The sequence below is a fragment of the Rhynchophorus ferrugineus genome, unplaced genomic scaffold (assembly GCF_030347505.1).
Source record: "Rhynchophorus ferrugineus isolate W39M unplaced genomic scaffold, kcgeb_rfMv2 rfM8, whole genome shotgun sequence".
NCBI lineage: Eukaryota > Metazoa > Arthropoda > Insecta > Coleoptera > Curculionidae > Rhynchophorus > Rhynchophorus ferrugineus.
Genome location: NW_027472587.1, coordinates 12499365 through 12516863, shown reverse-complemented (window position 1 = coordinate 12516863; position 17499 = coordinate 12499365). Strand labels below are relative to the sequence as shown.

The 17499-nt window shown below is 34.0% G+C and overlaps 1 protein-coding gene across 1 annotated transcript; it reads right to left on the bottom strand.

The window, feature by feature from the left end:
* Window positions 1-3394: 3394 nt before the first annotated feature.
* Window positions 3395-16109, bottom strand: nAChRa9 (nicotinic acetylcholine receptor alpha 9 subunit). The gene is made up of 9 exons (XM_076411556.1): window positions 15988-16109; window positions 13814-13980; window positions 13710-13754; window positions 12159-12271; window positions 10108-10309; window positions 6718-6907; window positions 6517-6669; window positions 5225-5400; window positions 3395-3633 (listed from the first exon to the last, which is right to left on the bottom strand). The coding sequence occupies exons 1-9, from the start codon at window positions 16028-16030 to the stop codon at window positions 3475-3477; spliced, it is 1248 nt and encodes a 415-aa protein (XP_076267671.1). The 5' UTR covers window positions 16031-16109; the 3' UTR covers window positions 3395-3474.
* Window positions 16110-17499: the final 1390 nt, after the last annotated feature.

The window sequence follows — 17499 nt, the reverse complement described above, 5'->3', positions numbered from 1 at the left end:
TTAAACTCTTAAACTTCTTCATCTCAACCAGTGCTGCAACTCTTGAATAACACTGAACTAGGACGCAGACACAAGAAAACCAAACGATATAACCCTGAGTAATTGTGTAGTGAAGTGTACTAAATGACAAAGACTTAACTTTATTAGAGACTAAGTAAGGGTGGGTAGGTCTTCCAAGTTAGTCGGCAACGATTAGTAATAATGTATTTTCCAGGGCTGGAATTGGCTTGATGCATCCCCTCCCTGTTCACCCAACTTTCCCCCTTGGACCATCACTACCCCTTTCATAAACATATCTTTATGTCAATTTTATAATCTTACTAGCGACCCGCCCCGGCTTCGCACGGGTGCAATGCTGATACTAAATTAAATACACTACAGAAAAAATATGAACGTTGTATATAAAAACATAGCGGCCCGCTCCGACTTTGCACGGGCATAAAATATATATGCCTATGTCACTCAATGAAAACATGATTAAAATCGATCCAGTATTTTTGGTTCATTCATTACTGCCTTTGGCCTGCACGCATTAAATTTGGAGTAAAACAATTCCTCTTCCCCTATACTTACTATGAAGATTTCCTGCTATCTTTGGAATATCTAAATTCATACAATTTTTATTACATTACACATTTTTAAACGCAAATTTTAAATTTGTAATATCTCCGAAAATATTTGTTTAATTTACATGCTGTAAGGAACCATATTGATCTATATTAATTGCACACTGTATTTAAGGTACTTAATTCGATAAGGATTAATGCCGTATTGCTTAAAATAGCTTCGTAAATAAGCCATTTTCTCACGTAAAAGGTAAACAATAAAAATGGTTAATGCGGGTTATCCCTAAAAGATAAACATATACCATCGCGGACTTTTTTGTAGACCTTTTTATGGTGTACAATACTGTAGTACATTAATTTGATCTAACTCGTAGGGTTAGGCAGCGTTTTTGCTAATTGCTAAATAAGCCTAAAAAAATAGGTTAATTTACGACATCACGTTAGAAACCTCTAAAATTAGCAATGTTGACTTAGTATATTATGCATGTATTTTACATATAAACCTTCCTCTTGAATCACTCTATCTATTGAAGAAAACCGCATCAAAATCCGTTGCGTAGTTTTAAAGATTTAAGCGCACATAGGGATATAGGGACAGAAAAGGCGACTTTGTTTTATACTATGTAGTGATTATCTATCTTATTCGGTCCAAGTTCTGGGAATTTCTCTGCTCTCACCCTGGCCGCAAGCACATATACACCGATGGCTATAAATCTCGCAGCGGGCTTGGCAGACAACCGGGCATTACGTTTCAAGCTCCCCGAACACAGAGTACCAGTATTGATCGTTGATCTATTCGCGATATTTAAAGTTTTATCCTACATCACAACACAATCCTTCAAAGAATGGCTAATCCTGACCGAATCTAGAAATGCTCTCGAATGTTTCCTGGAACAGAAGTTCAACCATGCCCTGGTCACCGACTCACTCTCGATCATCCGTACCCTCTCTCTGAATTAGATCAGGACAAGTTTCCTCTGGATCGGATAAATCGGATCGGCCTCCTCTCCCCTCCCCATCACGGATGTTGGTATCCATACTTATCTTATCCCATTCGTTTCTTCTCTCACAAAGAACGAGGTACAACGTCGTTTGGCCAAGGAGGCCAACCACAAGAGGCTCTTTGAGATTAAAGCTCTTTTTTTTTCTCTCTTCGTGTTGCTTCCCTTCGTCACCATGTCGTAGCTTTGAATCGACTGAGATTGAGCCACTGTCGTTTCTCGCACGGTCACTTGATGACTTCGAGCCCGGCTGTCCACCGTGAGTTTTATCACCGTGCCCCTATTTTAGTCTACCACATACTGAAGGATTGTCCACGGTCCACCCAGATTGGAACTAAGTAAGGGCTGCAAAATGTAAGAAAGGCCTCAACGGGAGAAAATACAGACGGACTCCTTGGGTTTTTACGAGAAATCGAGTTTCTCCATAGAATCTAGCCCATGCTGTGTTAAGTGTTACTGACCTAATAACTATTACCACTTCGGTATGGGTGCTGATGTGTGCTGTCTGGATGGAACCTCTGCACCGTTATGGTTGTGTTTGTAATCCTGTATCTGTGCTCATTTTTAAATTGTATGTACACCATTTGTACTTGTTATTAATTTTATTTATTTATTAATTTGTTATTTTATATATACACTTTATGTCTGTCCTATTTCCTTTTATATCAAGATCGTACTATTGTATAGTCGCGAAATGACGACATCCATCATCGACAAGAAATGTATTAGTACATTAAGAAAACTGATGTAGGAATACGTTTGAGACGCTTCAAATATACCAGAATCATATCAGAAGCTTTTCAAACAAAAATGGTAGATCTGATCAATTGAGCGTAGAAATCAAGAGAAAATGGCCTTACAAACAAAAGCTTCATTTACAAAACAATTCACCATATCACGAACGATAATTAAATTGAATCTAGTGCCTAGCGATCACTGGATTATAGTAGACCACATTTTTTAGAGAAAAAAATTTGGCTTATATAAAAAGTTAATTTGTGACTGCCGCAACTGAAGCTTATTTTTGAGCGTAGTGACAAAGTGTAATATACAAAAAGCCAAAGACAAGTAAGGAAAACTTTTAAATGAATTCTTGAACTATTGATTAATGGATAAAATCGAATTTCTAAAAAAAAGTGTTGATGTGTTGGTTAACTCTATAGGTAGACTTATAATTTGTTCTCATTTATAACACTGTGAAAACAAACACACACAGGAATAAACAAAATACAACAAAAGTCGTTGTTGATTAAGATAATAAAATGTGCCTAGAGTTAAATGAACCTCTTCAAAGAAAGCTTTTTGCTAGAAATTGAGAACTCCGTTTGAATTTGCATGTGAAATCGAAAGTAATGGAAGCTAGGAGATGAAAATCTATACCAGAATTGGAAAAGACATGAATTACTCCCGGATAACAACGGATTTAATACTTCGCGACGTGCTACAAGTTATGGCAGTATGTTTAAAGTTTTATGGTTCCGATAGCACATTAAGTGGTAGTGGTTTTGTTAACGCCCAGTTGTACTTGGACTCAGTGGAAATAGACACCATTGATAAGGCCATTAGAAAATTTGCCAAGGGACTTTTCATCATGTCAATATCGAGGCAATCCAGTTTCCCAACAATGTAGGTCTGACGAAACGACTCAAGAGAACCAAAGCTTTTGAGTCGGTGTAGTGTACTGTTAGTGAAAAAGCAGAGTCTAGTGCTAGGTACCCCTTAATGTAGGTGTAAACAAGTTACTAGACCTAAGGGAATGTATATGAAAATGAAAAATATAAGTCATGTACTAAAACTAAAGAGCATTTTATAAATTAAATAAAATCATTCAAGGGAAATCTGTTTTATTTTATTTCTGATTTAACAAAAGATAATTGAAATTCACCAACAGTTGAAAGGCAACATCTCTAGTAACTAATAAGTAGAATAAAATAAATAATGATGTACGCTGTAAACAGTAGAACATCGATAAATTTGGCTAGAACCGTCCAGTCTCCAGTCGATTGTGTCCCTGGGTTTGAAATGATCGCTACGCCATCTTCGCTGTTCTCAGCTGCAGCTGCACCCTAAGTACATAACATAAAATACTTATTGTTGTATTAATGCAATAGAAGTCGTAAATATAACAAATAATAAACGCTTTGTCAATAAGTAACATTGTAATTAATATAGAGAATTCTTAGAAATAAGTCTGTATTTAGTACAGATATAATATCCGTCTCATTTTTTCAAATTCCCTTTAGACATACACAATTATATCTGTATTGTTATCTCGTTGACATTAGAAATAAATACTTGTAAAAAATAATAATAAATTACGTTTCATTTAACGTGTAATGTTGCAACAAAAATATTGGTGTTTGACAAATAATAATATTAGATTTAATAGTGATATCTCTAATGTAATATTATAGAAAAGAAAGACATTCAAACCGTCTAGAACTGTAAAATAATTTACTATCATCCCGTATATAAAGTACAAGGTAATTATATGTATTTGTTTGTGATCAAAAGTAACTTATGTCATAACAGAAAGTATTTCATTGACAGGGAAATTTAGTTGGTTACTACTTTTTTCCATCTCTTGTGAAATTTTTACGGACAATTTTAGATTTTTGCGAAAGAAATACATCATAACCTATCAAATCGTTGTGTGGTGAGGTCAGTCCTCTTCTTTTTATCGCGAACTGGCCACAGAATCAGATTGACCAAAAACGATCAAGGACATACAGAAAATAGACAGCAGAAATATGCCTCTTCCGACGTCCAAGCATCTTACATTCAATCAACAATCATCCATTCAATAATCAAACATTCATACATTTCATTAGTTAATTAGTTGTATAATAGTTAGGGAAACATAGTTTCATTCAATAAATTACACGAAGACCTCCATAGTTGTTCGAATCGTCGAAAGAACTACTAGTCTGAAGAAACAATGTCTGACTCATAGAGCTGATGCGGCAAAATATCCTGATTTAGCGTTCTTAGTACTAAACTAATTTTGTATCAAAATTTAAGAAATCAGAGAACTAAAATCAGTGAGCAGATAGATAAGAATTTTAAAGGTTTTGAGGTTAAAAAGAAAAATGTGGAAAATTAATCCAATAATAAATAGGACAGGACCAAAATAACAGTAAAAAGAAAAAACTGATCGAATGGCAGAATAGTTTCCCAAGTGCATAGATATTATAACTCCCAACTGATAAAAAAGACCAATGAAATTTAAGATATGAAGGAGATAATACAAAGGCAAAGAAAAGCAGGAAGAAAGAAAAAGATGTTATTGTCTCGAGTACGAAAACAAGAGATGAAAAACTGATTCCGTATTAAGAAACAAAATCATAAAAATTATATTGAAAAAAATATGGAAAACAAAAGGTAGTTACAGAGTATAATAAAGCTAAAAAACAGAAGATACAATAAATAAAATAAAGCATCAAATGAGTTAAAAAGAACAGAGCAAAAAAAACATAAATACACTAGAAGAATTAAAGAGATAGAAATTGGGAAAACATAGGAACCAAAGACACACAAAAAGGGGAAAATAATAAAATAAAAATTAGTGAAGGATGAAAATGAAAAAATAAAAATGTAAAAAACAGAATAAGCATCTAAAATATAAGGACAATGTTGAAAGTAACTCTAATAACTTGCCTTTAAAGAATTGTCAGAAAGCAATATCAATTGACCAGGTCTTGTGTTAACCAACACAGATACAGTCGAGGACACCCAGCTTGGTGTATCAGTTCCTTTCTGCATTAGGGATTTCAACAGTATGGTTGAAATTATACTAATCCCTGTCAATAGTGTGGAATCCCTTGATATGGACACTGTAAAAAAAGATAATTATCACTATACAACTATTATTAGGTGCTTGAATGAATTCTGATTATGTTTTCGTCTTAAAAATACCTATATTGAGAAAAATTGGTACAGTAGATATCAATAGAAATATTTTCCATAACTTTCTACACCTTTTTTTCGATCTTTCTAGTATCATGGACGAATTTCTAGTATCATCATATCATCAGTCGAAAGAACAATGTTTCTTTGGTAGCAATTTAATTATAGCAACTCTTCAGAATATCCAAACCAATCCATACTCTATTGAACTAAACAAGTGATAATCAGAAAGAATACTTTATGGTCGTGAATATTCTGCTTCGGAGTCCATGTAGAGGGCTCACGTGGACTAAACCGATGACATTTTGTATTTGGTATTGTCGTAGTAAATTCGCTTTTCATCGCCATTCTCAATATGCCACAAAAAAAAGTATTTTTTTTATTTGACAAGCAATGAAACTATAGGAAAAAAAAGATATGAAATTATATTCTTAGTATAACAGGTCAATTGAAAAGTCCCCGGCCTACATAACAACCTATTTTGGGCGTCCACTGCGTTTACCATCTTCGGTGCTCATTTCACCACGTCTAAACCGAGAATACCAATTCTTGATGGTCGATTTTCCTTGGGCAATGTCCGGAAACTCGGCATCAAGCCAAGTTTTTGCTTCAACTGTATTTTTTCGCATCAAAAAGCAATATTTTATCAACACAATTCATTTTTATCCATTTTTTCGCAATAACACAAGTTGCTTCACTCAAAATGCTATAATTCAGAAACTAACGATCCGACAGCTGTCAAATTTATACACGCATCTTTTGAGGGTTAGGGATAACTAATGGATTTAATTCTAGTAGTGCCATCTATGTGTCAACTCGGTGCCTTTTCAATTGACCATTATTATTAATGTGGTAACCATTGTCCCTCGTTTTGGATCTCGATGGAGATATGACGGAACAGCATCATCATAAGTTTATAAACGTATTTAACGGATTTACATTGAATAACTAAGTAATACTAAATAGAAAACTCGTAATTTATGTCGAGAAATGTCAAAACCATCGAATTTAGCACCTGATACATTATCTAAAGAAGTACTTACATAAACTGGGCATGTTCTCACCACTTGTTGGTACAATATAGGACAGGTTCTGAACATGATAGATGTGAGCCAATAAATTGACGCAAGCCAGAATAAGGCGGTCTTTATTTAGAGGGGACATGGCCATGGTGCTTAACGTAAGCAGGATGCAAACTGAAAGGCGTAAAATAAGAACAACTACTGAGAAAACAAAGCACCTACCCAATAATGGTAAAACAACATTGACGGTATGAGCAGCCGAGTGTCGTTTGATTTCAAACACAATGTCTATCGAAGGATAAGTGCTGTTGGGGCAGCAGGAATAGTTTCCCTTATGATAGATGGCGTTGAAAGACAACAGTTCCCATTCGCCATTTGGTTCCATATCCTCCAAATCCACCATCGGTGTTAACTGAAAAAGAGATCGACAAAACAAAAATCATTAATATGTTAAGTGTTTCACCGTTCACAATATTTTCCATCATTTTCTACAACACTTTCCCATTTCTGACAACATACTATTTTATTTTAGCTGTTGCGCTAAATCGCTTAATGTTTTCATGTGACGTGAAATATTAGTAGCCAAACCATCAAAATAATCTATTTTGAGTGTCAATTATGGAAATTCGTAACCCAATTATTTGTTTATATCTCACATAACAAAACAGTTCCAATTAAGGTGCTTAATTGAAATGCTGCAGCCTCCTTGTTTGAATAGATTTCCATCGCTAATTAAACTGAACGTGGCTTATAGAGTCGGCTCTATAAGATATGTAGAGGATTAAAATTAAACAATTTAAAATATAGCTGATAAGAAAAATATTTATGTAATATAACATCCAATATTAAATCCACGAAGAAGTGCTTTTAAATTATCCTTTTTTAAGGTGACTAATATACGTGCATTAAAATTTTTATAATTCGTAAAATATGCTGAATAAAAGCGGCTCAACGTCAAACATCCCTTGGTGAGTCCAAATTACTACACAAAAATTAACAGGTAAAATAATTAGAAAATTCAGAGATTGTTCATACAAAACAAAATATCATTTGTATCAGTATTGTTAACCAACGATATAGAGATTTTTTTTTTAAAAGGTCTAAGGTTTATGGAGCTTGCTACTGGATTTTTAAATTTCGAAAGGCATTTTATCAAATCAAATAAAAATCGAGAGCTTGTGCTAACTGTTATCTGATCAGACACAAGCATTGTTAATACGCGACAATTCTGAAAAAACAAAGAAACCAAATCTTACTAATAAATTTACAAACTAGGACACGTTTAAACTTATAATGCAGAAACAAATCAGTTTAAACCTACGACTCAAAAGTATTGATGATCTTGAGCAGCAAACCCGAAAAATAACTGAAAAAAAAACGGAAATAACTGATCTAGCGAAAAGCTAGAAGAGTATGACACAAAACCGGAAATGCTTCCGAAAAGAGAGTTGCTTCGAGAACTATGTGAGTGAATGAACAAGTTCATATTCAAGTTCAAGTAATGTACTGCTTACAAGTACATCAGAACAGTAGTAATGAACTAATTTGTATATTAAGATTATACTAAACATATTTAACGAAGATGTAATTAATTTGAAAAAAAAATATAAGTTTACGTAGAGGTGATCTAATTTGCTTTGGCTGATATACAATTTATTATAGCGGATGGCTAAATTTCGTGGTTTTATTTTGTCAATTAAATTATAAATCTGCCTGTAAATATGAAAATAAATATATTAATCCCATTTCATCAGATAGGTATATTATTTCAGTGATTGTTGCATGTGCTGTTTGACAAAGAGTTCCATTTTAGTCAATCTACATGTCAGGAAATTCATAGCTCCAAAACGTCACCAACTTTCTATTTTTTTTATAACATCTTTATTAGATACGCTTAGTACAATCTTAATTATTATTATTACAATTAATTTATTACAACTTTTCCTATGTGCTACAAGTACGAGAAAATACATCAGTATGCATTCCTCAATTATAAAATTATAATTATTTATTAATTATTAACTTATAGCTATAGTTTACATTAATAACACACACTAAATGTTCACACAAGTTCGTGTGGTTTTGTTCGTTTCAATCTCCTGACATCCTGTGCGCTGTCCAGCAGTTGTATTGCTTCCACGTTAGAATGATTTAGTAATCTTCTTTCGTGTTTTAAAGCGAAATCCTGCACAACTTCGCAAATCCATTTGATTTCCAGGTCATCGTGCAGTTCTTCATTGGTAGTCAATCATTGATAGGCATTGGTAATCAATCGAAGAATCTTGTTTTGACAGCGCTGTATGACTAACTGACTTGAATTTTTAGTGCAACCCCATATTTGCACCCCATAGGTCCAAATTGGCTTTATAATTGTATTATAGGTCAACCTCTTTGATTTTAGATCAAGTTGAGAGTATCTTCCGACTAACCAGTATAGTTGTTTTATTTTGGTTCTAATGTGTTTTGCTTTTTGTCTAACGTGATGCTTCCAATTTAATCTACCGTCAAGATGGATTTCAAGGTATTTTGCTAATTCTGCTTGAGGAATCGGGCATCCATTGAGTGATATAATTAAGTTTTTATTATTTCGCCTTAATGCAAAATTAACGTGGACAGATTTGGAGCTATTAAGTTGAATTTTCCAATCTTTTTTCCATTTGTAGATTTTGTTGACCGCCACTTGCACTTTTTCTATTGCCCTAGGCAGAGATATATATTTTGCCATAATAACTGTGTCATCAGCAAAGGTTCCAAGAAGTGTTTCTTTTGTTGTTGGAATGTCAGCAGTGTAGAGCAGATACAGGAGAGGTCCTAAGACGCTACCTTGTGGAACTCCAGCCGAGATATTTTTAAATGTCGAGAACGCCATTTCGTGCTATACTCTAAATTTTCTTCCGAATAAATATGACTCCAGCAATTGACAATAGTTACGCGGTAACAATTTGCTCATCTTACAGATTAATCCCAAATGCCAAACCCGATCAAAAGCTTGTGAGACATCCAGGAATATTGCAGGGCAGTATTTCTTTTCTTCAAACGCTCTTTCAATAGCCGCAGTTACTCTGTGCACATGATCGATAGTTGAATGGTGATTTCGAAAACCAAACTGGAAATCTGGTATTGTTACCAGATGTTTAATACGTTTATATATCAGCTTCTCAAATAGCTTTGATATTGCAGGTAGTAGCGAAATAGGCCTGTAAGATTCCACTTGTTCTGCAGGTTTGTCAGGTTTTTTGAGCATACTTATTTGTGCAACTTTAAAGCATTCCGGGGCATGCTTCAGCCTTAAACAGGCATTAAATATATATGTCAACATGATGATTGCTTTTCGTGGCAGTTCTTTCAATAATCCAGGTGAAATGTCATCTATACCAGGTGCCTTTTTAGGATTGAGGTTATCAATTTCAGTGGCAATTTCCAGTGGAGAAATTAGATTTAGATCTACATCGGGTTGATAAATAGGAGATGTATCTATGGTAGATTCTATAACATTAGGCCGAAAAATGTTTGCAAAGTAACTTCACCAAAATTACCGCAAAAAGTTCGAGCGCCCTTATCGGGATCATGAATTTTCTACTTATATTAAATTTGATAGTCTGCCTTACTTACCAGTTTCAGTTTAAGGTCTTCGCCTTTGTAAATCCATGAGCCAAAACGAACCGTACATTCTTGAACGTCGTAAGGGTATTTTCTTAAGTTTGGTACGCACAGAGCGTCAAAATGCACTGGAGGGACACATAAAACCGTTCCCTTTGAATTAACCGCGCATGTCGTGTCCGTTAATGTTCTGGGGTCGGTAGATTGATCCTTCCTGAAACAACAGTATCGTTTATTTTATTGGGATATGTATTAAATATAGGATATAGAAATTCTCGCTGTTTATTTTTTGGAAATATTAATCGAAATATAGCTCACAGTGGAAGCTACAACGTTTTCCCATTTCTCAGGGGAGGAAGCTTGAATGGGTTCAAATAAAATAAACAAAAACCGCCCAGCATTGATCGAAATAAGGAATAATCAGGCCTTAAGCCTTATTTACGAATCATTTTCCACCATTGCTTGCTTCACTTTCAGATCTGGAAAAGGTTGGGCTGAAAGGTGAGTCCTTTCAACCTCAAACGACCAACTATGTTGATCAAAATTCCGAAACCTAGATATCGCTAATGCAATCAGTAATCGAGATACAGTTTTACCAATCGAATTACCGCATGGGCACGTTGTCACTCCAAAAATGTTCGCAGCAATCATTAAAAATCTCACTATCTGAAGAGCATCGGTATAAACATCCAGAGCTAACTAACATCACCAATCGATATTCGGATTGAAAAAATGTCTGAAATCACGCATATATCTCTTTTACTTTAACTACAGTCCAATCAGCCCTCTGAACCCACTATAGAAAATCATCGAGACGAGGAAGAATATTATCCAAAACGTACAAAATGATTCGATGCCAGACACTCATCGATTCATCAAGCAGGCGAAGTAAACCGCAACTTTCTGGACAAGATCCTCATGAAGGCAGACTTGTTGAACAATATTGGTCTAAATTGGAACGATATAGACATTCCAAGTAAAGGTCTAAGTTTCTCTATCGAGTAAGAAACTTATCTCTAATCTATATATATATATATATATATATATATATATATATATATGGACTGAAAAGTCACGGGCCTAACACAAAGATGGCGCTGGTTTAAAGCTGTTAAATTTTCATGACATTCTACTCATAAGTTTGTCAGTTATTATGCTAAGAGTGACACTACTTTTGTTATTTTCAAAACAATGGATCAAAAACAATTTCGTGTTTTAATTTTACACTGCCACATCTTGATGGGAAAAAAGCCGCAGAAACAAAAACAACAATAAGACGTTGGTTTGCTGACTTCAAACGTAGTCGTAGAGACATCGATGATGCAGAACGCAGTGGACGTCCAAATGAGGTGGTAATATAACAAATCGACTTAAAAAAAATCCACAAAATCGTTTCGAATGATCGAGACGTGAAGTTGCGTGGGTTAGCTAAAATCGTAAAGATGCTCTGTTCAAAATGAGTGCCGCGTTTGCTCACTGTTGACCACAAACGCATTGATGATTGTGAGCAGGGTTTGGCCATGTTTAAACGTAACAAACCGGAATTTTTGCGTCGATATGTGACAATGGATTAAACATAGATCCATCACTTCACTACATCTGAATGAAAACGATCGTCATCTGAGTGGACAGTAACTAGTGACAGGCCTTATTTTGCGGCAAAAGATAAATCGTTCTACAAAAGTGGCATTGAAATGTTAGAGCGGTGCTGGAATGATTGTGTGGCTCTGGATGGAGATTACGTTAATGAATAAAATCAATTTTGAACTAAAAAGCGTTTTCGATGTTACGCCCGGACTTTTCAGTCCATGTGTTATATATTCCCGAGCCAGTATCTTCTATTGTTCAATTCCTGTAACGATATGTAAACGACAAGGAAGCAAGATCTGAAGATGGTAGATGATATTTTTCCAAAACGTTGTCAAAAAACTACGAGTATAATTTCTTCTGCGAGCTAAAGACTCTAAAAAAAGCGAGAATTTATAAATACATTTAATGATTAACTTTTAGAAAATGTATGAAAAATGACAAAAAAATGAAAAAAATATTACAAAAATATATACCTATTGTATATGGAGATATCAGGTGTCCATATGTCGTAATCTGAAGACAAGTGTATGGATTTTATACCATCGTAATCTTCTGGTCTCCATTTCAGATGTTGATCAGCCCAATACTAAATAAAAAAGTTAATAAACATGCTAAAAATATGAATAAAAATTACTACTACCTTAAGAACAATTTCGAAATATTAAAATTGAAAACAAGCTAACAGTTTTTTTTAAAGCTTTTAATTCAAGGTTCCGGGTGGATCCAATAGGCGGAGAAACCGGGGATATAAAAGGATGAAAATTAATGAATATACATGCTCGCAAATGAAAAGACAAATTGTCAATGCCACAGCTGAGTCTAAGTCCGCATTTAAAAACCTCTTAAAACAACAAGACAAGAAAATAACTAATTCTCTGAACCGGATATTAATAATTAAAACACCTTACTTATCTTGAATCTTAATAACAAGTCTCCTATAATTCCATACAAATTATCATTACCATGGATTAATTGTCTTGAGTACTCTCAGTATCTGATCTGTACTGCTAATATATCAAAACCAAAAGAAACAGTGCCTGGAACATTTGCCGACGACACAGTTATTATGGTACAAGATATATTTCTGCTTAAGGCTGTAGAACAAGTACAACTGCCTATGTTAATTTTGCATTGTGGCAAAAACCTAATTATATCACATGATGGATGCCCGATTACTCAAGAAAAATCAGCTAAATACCTCGGCATCCATTTCGACGGCAGTTTAAATTGGAAATATCATATTGTACAGAAAGCAGAGCAGATCAGACAGTCAATCATAAAACCAATTTGGGCCTATGGTGCAACTGGATGCAAACATGGAGTTGTATTAAAACATCAAACCAACTAGTACCAAATGTACTAGTACCGGAAAATAATTACCGGTTATTCTAACAGATGTCACTACCGCATATGTCATTTTATTCTACTGAGATCAAGCTTCAAAGCTATACATGTTAAATTTTGCCAAAGTAATGCCTTAATACATTTATATCTCTTTGAAGATGTCAAGTTTTGTGCCTAAAAACCTATATTTGTGACACACAATATTTTTCTTGTTTAATAAAAAGAAAAAAAACCGCTGAAAATCATTTTTTGCTAGCAAAAAATTCATCGGTGAATACAAGGTTGAGGTTGAGGGAAACGTAATTTCGTTTTTTTACGATATTATAAATATTATAATATTATATTCATTAAATATATGACAGGTCAATTGAAAAGTCACCGGCCTACAGTAGTAAAACAATTTTTTTGGCAAAATTAGTTTGTCCTTTGCTTCAAAACAGGCCTCAGTTTGGTATCTGAAAATATCTCTTAATAGTGTTAAGGTGACATTAAAAGAGGCTTGTCAAAATTACTTGTCTCAGATTATCACTCAAACATCTCAGAAGCAAGGGGTCGTCGGCCAAAACCACACATATATCATTAATTAGTGTTTGAAACTCATATAATTTAATATCATTTCTTTCGAAATCAAAGAAATCGAAATTACTTTTTCCCCAACGCAATAAATTATATTACATTACCGTGGGAAACCAGGCGTCCACACTCAGAGTATGCGTGTAATGATCCTGCAACATTCGAACTGTACTATTCAACAAAAATCGTGATACATGATCATAATACTTACAAAAGAAAAATATTTTAACAGTAATCTGAAGGAAACCACGGTTGCGTTACGGTGATCTTTAACCGACCTGATATTGGAATCATAATCGCATAGCAGTTCGGATCTTAACCGTGCCAGAGTCGATGATCCAGAGCTTGAAGGACACGAGAGCTCGTGCACGGCAATCACTGGAAACAAATTAACTCAATTTATTTCAAAACAAATTTAAATTCGTGTATAAATCAAAAAAGACTTTTATAGAAAGGTAATTTTTTTATTAATCTCGTCAACCATCTACCCGGAAGTTCATGACTATTCAATTTTACTGAGGGACATGTTCTTCTGCAAAGGGTGAATGTCATATGGGTAGATTTTGTCTCATTTACTTTAATATGTCACGTTTTCAACCACAATTTGACTTTTTTAAGATGAAGTTAGAGGTTTCTTGCGGCTCATATTGGATCCTCGTGTGATGATAAAACTGTATTGTCAGCATATGTTGCAACAGTAGTGTTTCTTGAGATCGGTAGGTCAACTGTATACAAAAGATATAACAATGGGCCAAGAACACTGCCCTGCGGAACACCCCAATATATTGGGTGTAGGTCAGTGTATTCGTCGCCCTGTTTGACAATAAAGTGTCTGTCGGTGAGGTACGATTTCAGCAGTTGAAAGTGCGTATGGGGCAAAAGCGTTTTCAATTTAACGTGCAGTCCAGTGTGCCACACCTTGTCGAAGGTCTGAGAAATATCGGGCAATATGTTTTATCGTTTATGTTTTTGTTAATTTGGTTGACTAATCTATGTATTTGTTCTATTGTTCCGTGTTTCTTACGGAATCCGAATTGATGGTCTGTAATAATAGTTCCCTCCTCTACGATTATTTTGAGTATATTAATGTATAATTTTTCGAATAGTTTAGAGATCGCAGGTTTAAGAATCATAATGATTTTAGCCACTTTCCAAGTGCTAGCGAAGTAATTAAGTTCCAGTAAGATTCTTCCAGTTATTAGATAAAAACCAGGAACCTTTTTAGAACTGCTTTCTTTATGTATTTTTCGTTTTACTTCCTTAACAGTAAATTTATCATGTGGCAGATCCATTTGAAAGGGAGTGTTAAGAAAGTTAACTATGTTATTTTCGTTTGTTTAAAAGGTTAGAGGAAACTTCCGCTTTATCTTTATCATTCTTATCTAGCCCAGGTATTGTTGTCAATTTTAATGGGTGGATTATATTGTTGATGTTCTTTAATTTTTTTTTGTTACTTTTCAGAGAGAATATTCCGTTGCATCATTTGGCGTTAAGTTTTCCAAATTGTTTTGAATTCCTTGCTTTTTGTTCCTTATTTATTAGCTCTTTCAACTCTTTTGTGGCCTTGTTGAATTTTCTCTTGTTTTCATCTGTTCTGACTTGTTGCCAGATTGTTCGCACTTTTCTCTTTTCGGCAATTTTTTGGTTAATTGTAGATGAAATATAATTAAACTTTTGATATGTCACGTTATTAGGTGTTGCGTACCAAGCGGCCTCTTGTATAGATTTTGTTATATTTTTTTTTCTGCTATTTCTGCATCTCTTTCTATTTTGAGATGTAAATTTAGAGATACTAAACTGTCTAAATTCTCTCTAAATAATGGCCAGTTAGTTTTGGTGTTATGCGAAGAAAGTGGTTTCATTTTGTTGCGAATACTGTTATAATAACTGGTGAGTGATCAGGTGATAGATCGAAGCATGATTCAGCTTTGCACGTTTTGGTGTAAATATATTTTGTAACACAAAAGTCTATGGTATCGGGAATTTTATTTCTATCTGACGGCCAATATTTTAGCTTACTAGTAGAGATATGCTGTAAGTTATGTGCCTTCGTTGCTCTGACCAATTATCTGCCTTTTGTTGCTATTAATCTAGAACCCCACATTACATGTTTTGCATTGTAGTCTTCTCCGGCAATGAATCTATTACCCAGCGTGTTAAAGAAACCGTGGTATTGTTGTGCCTTGTTGTTGTGTTTAGGTGGACAACAGATAGCTCTCATTGTTAATGGTCCATGAAAGGTTATTAAAACGAATTTTGTCATTAAAGAGTGCTGTGTCAGTTTTGTTAACATTTAATTTTAAAAACATAAAAATAATTGACAATTGATAAATCGGAAAATTAATAAATACCAACAGCAAACGTAAAAATATAATAATTACTCACCAAGTTTCAATAAAACACCAAAAATAACAACCTGATGATACATATTAGTCCGAAGTTGACACAAAACTGACGAAACCCACTCGACAACTACGAAAACGTAAAGCAATACCTTACACTAAAATCCACCCCCTTACTTAACAGAAATTCAATCGATCCCATTGAGCAACTCCTACTCCACGGGATTATCATATTTGTTCAAATAGTCTCACGGTTACTGTAGCCGACAAGATTTAAAATAATAAATTAAATGGTACATCACGCCCATTATCGAAATATATTTAGAAATTTAGGTTCCAAAATATAATACATCTAAAATGTAATTACGTTTCCTATTATTATGACATTTTATACGCTTAATGAAAGTAATGCAATCACATGTCCATGAACATTACTTGTTGATATTAGCACCTACTTGATATTAATAACCAATATCACTTTTCTAGCTAAATATTCATGATATATTAAATAATAAAGCACTGAATGAAACATGGTAGTAAAAAACATATAATATGAAATACTACGTGTTATTATATAATATATTTCCAATATAATATTGAATATATTTTCAACGCTCGACACAAGAATACACTAACAATAAATTTTGTTAAAATTGTAAAATACAAAACTTCATGCGTAGGAACAATATGTCAACAACATAACCTTAAAATATTAGACATTTCAAATCAGAGTATGTGTTGTTCCTTTTTTATATTATGTTCGAGTTTTTTATCGAATAAGCATTACTATTTGAGATAACATGTTATTTGAAGAAACCTCTGATTCCTTGTAGTGAACGAGGTAAAGTTGTTACTTCTTTTATGGACAAAATGAAAGGTATTAACCATAGAGTAATATTTTTTTTGGCCTGGAACCGTGAAGGGGAATATTGTTACGGATACCTGGTCGGGGAGACCCGCAGGAATAAGCGAGTTGGACTGGTTATGTGGAGACTGCCTCTGGGCTACCCACTAAACTCCACCCTATCAGCTGATCCAATAACCCTAACTGATACTTCTTACTGTTAGTAAGGACAAGGGCCAGGCAAGGACATGGCGTCGTTAATTTTTTTTTAGAGTAGAGTAGTTTTTTAGTTTAGAGTAATATATAGAGTGTTTATATGTTGAGTATAATTTATTCAAATAAAATTCTATATAAATACAAATATAAAATATCATAAAGCAAAAATATAAGTACATAATGAATATAAGCTGTCACATAACAGTTATTTTATTATTATTTCAAATAACTATTTTGCCATTGTTGCAAATCACACATTAAATATACTTAGATATTAGAAAATATAACTTTAAAAGTTAGCAGCACCTGTCCAGACTACATAAGGTACTTGTTACATAACTCTCATATTAGCAAATTGCATTTTTCAGAATAACAGGTCAATTGAAAAGTTCTCGGACTACCATAGTAAAACACATTTTTTGGCAAAATTAGTTTTTTTAATTCAACATAATTCCCTTCAAGGATGATACACCCATTATAGCGACCCTCCAGCTT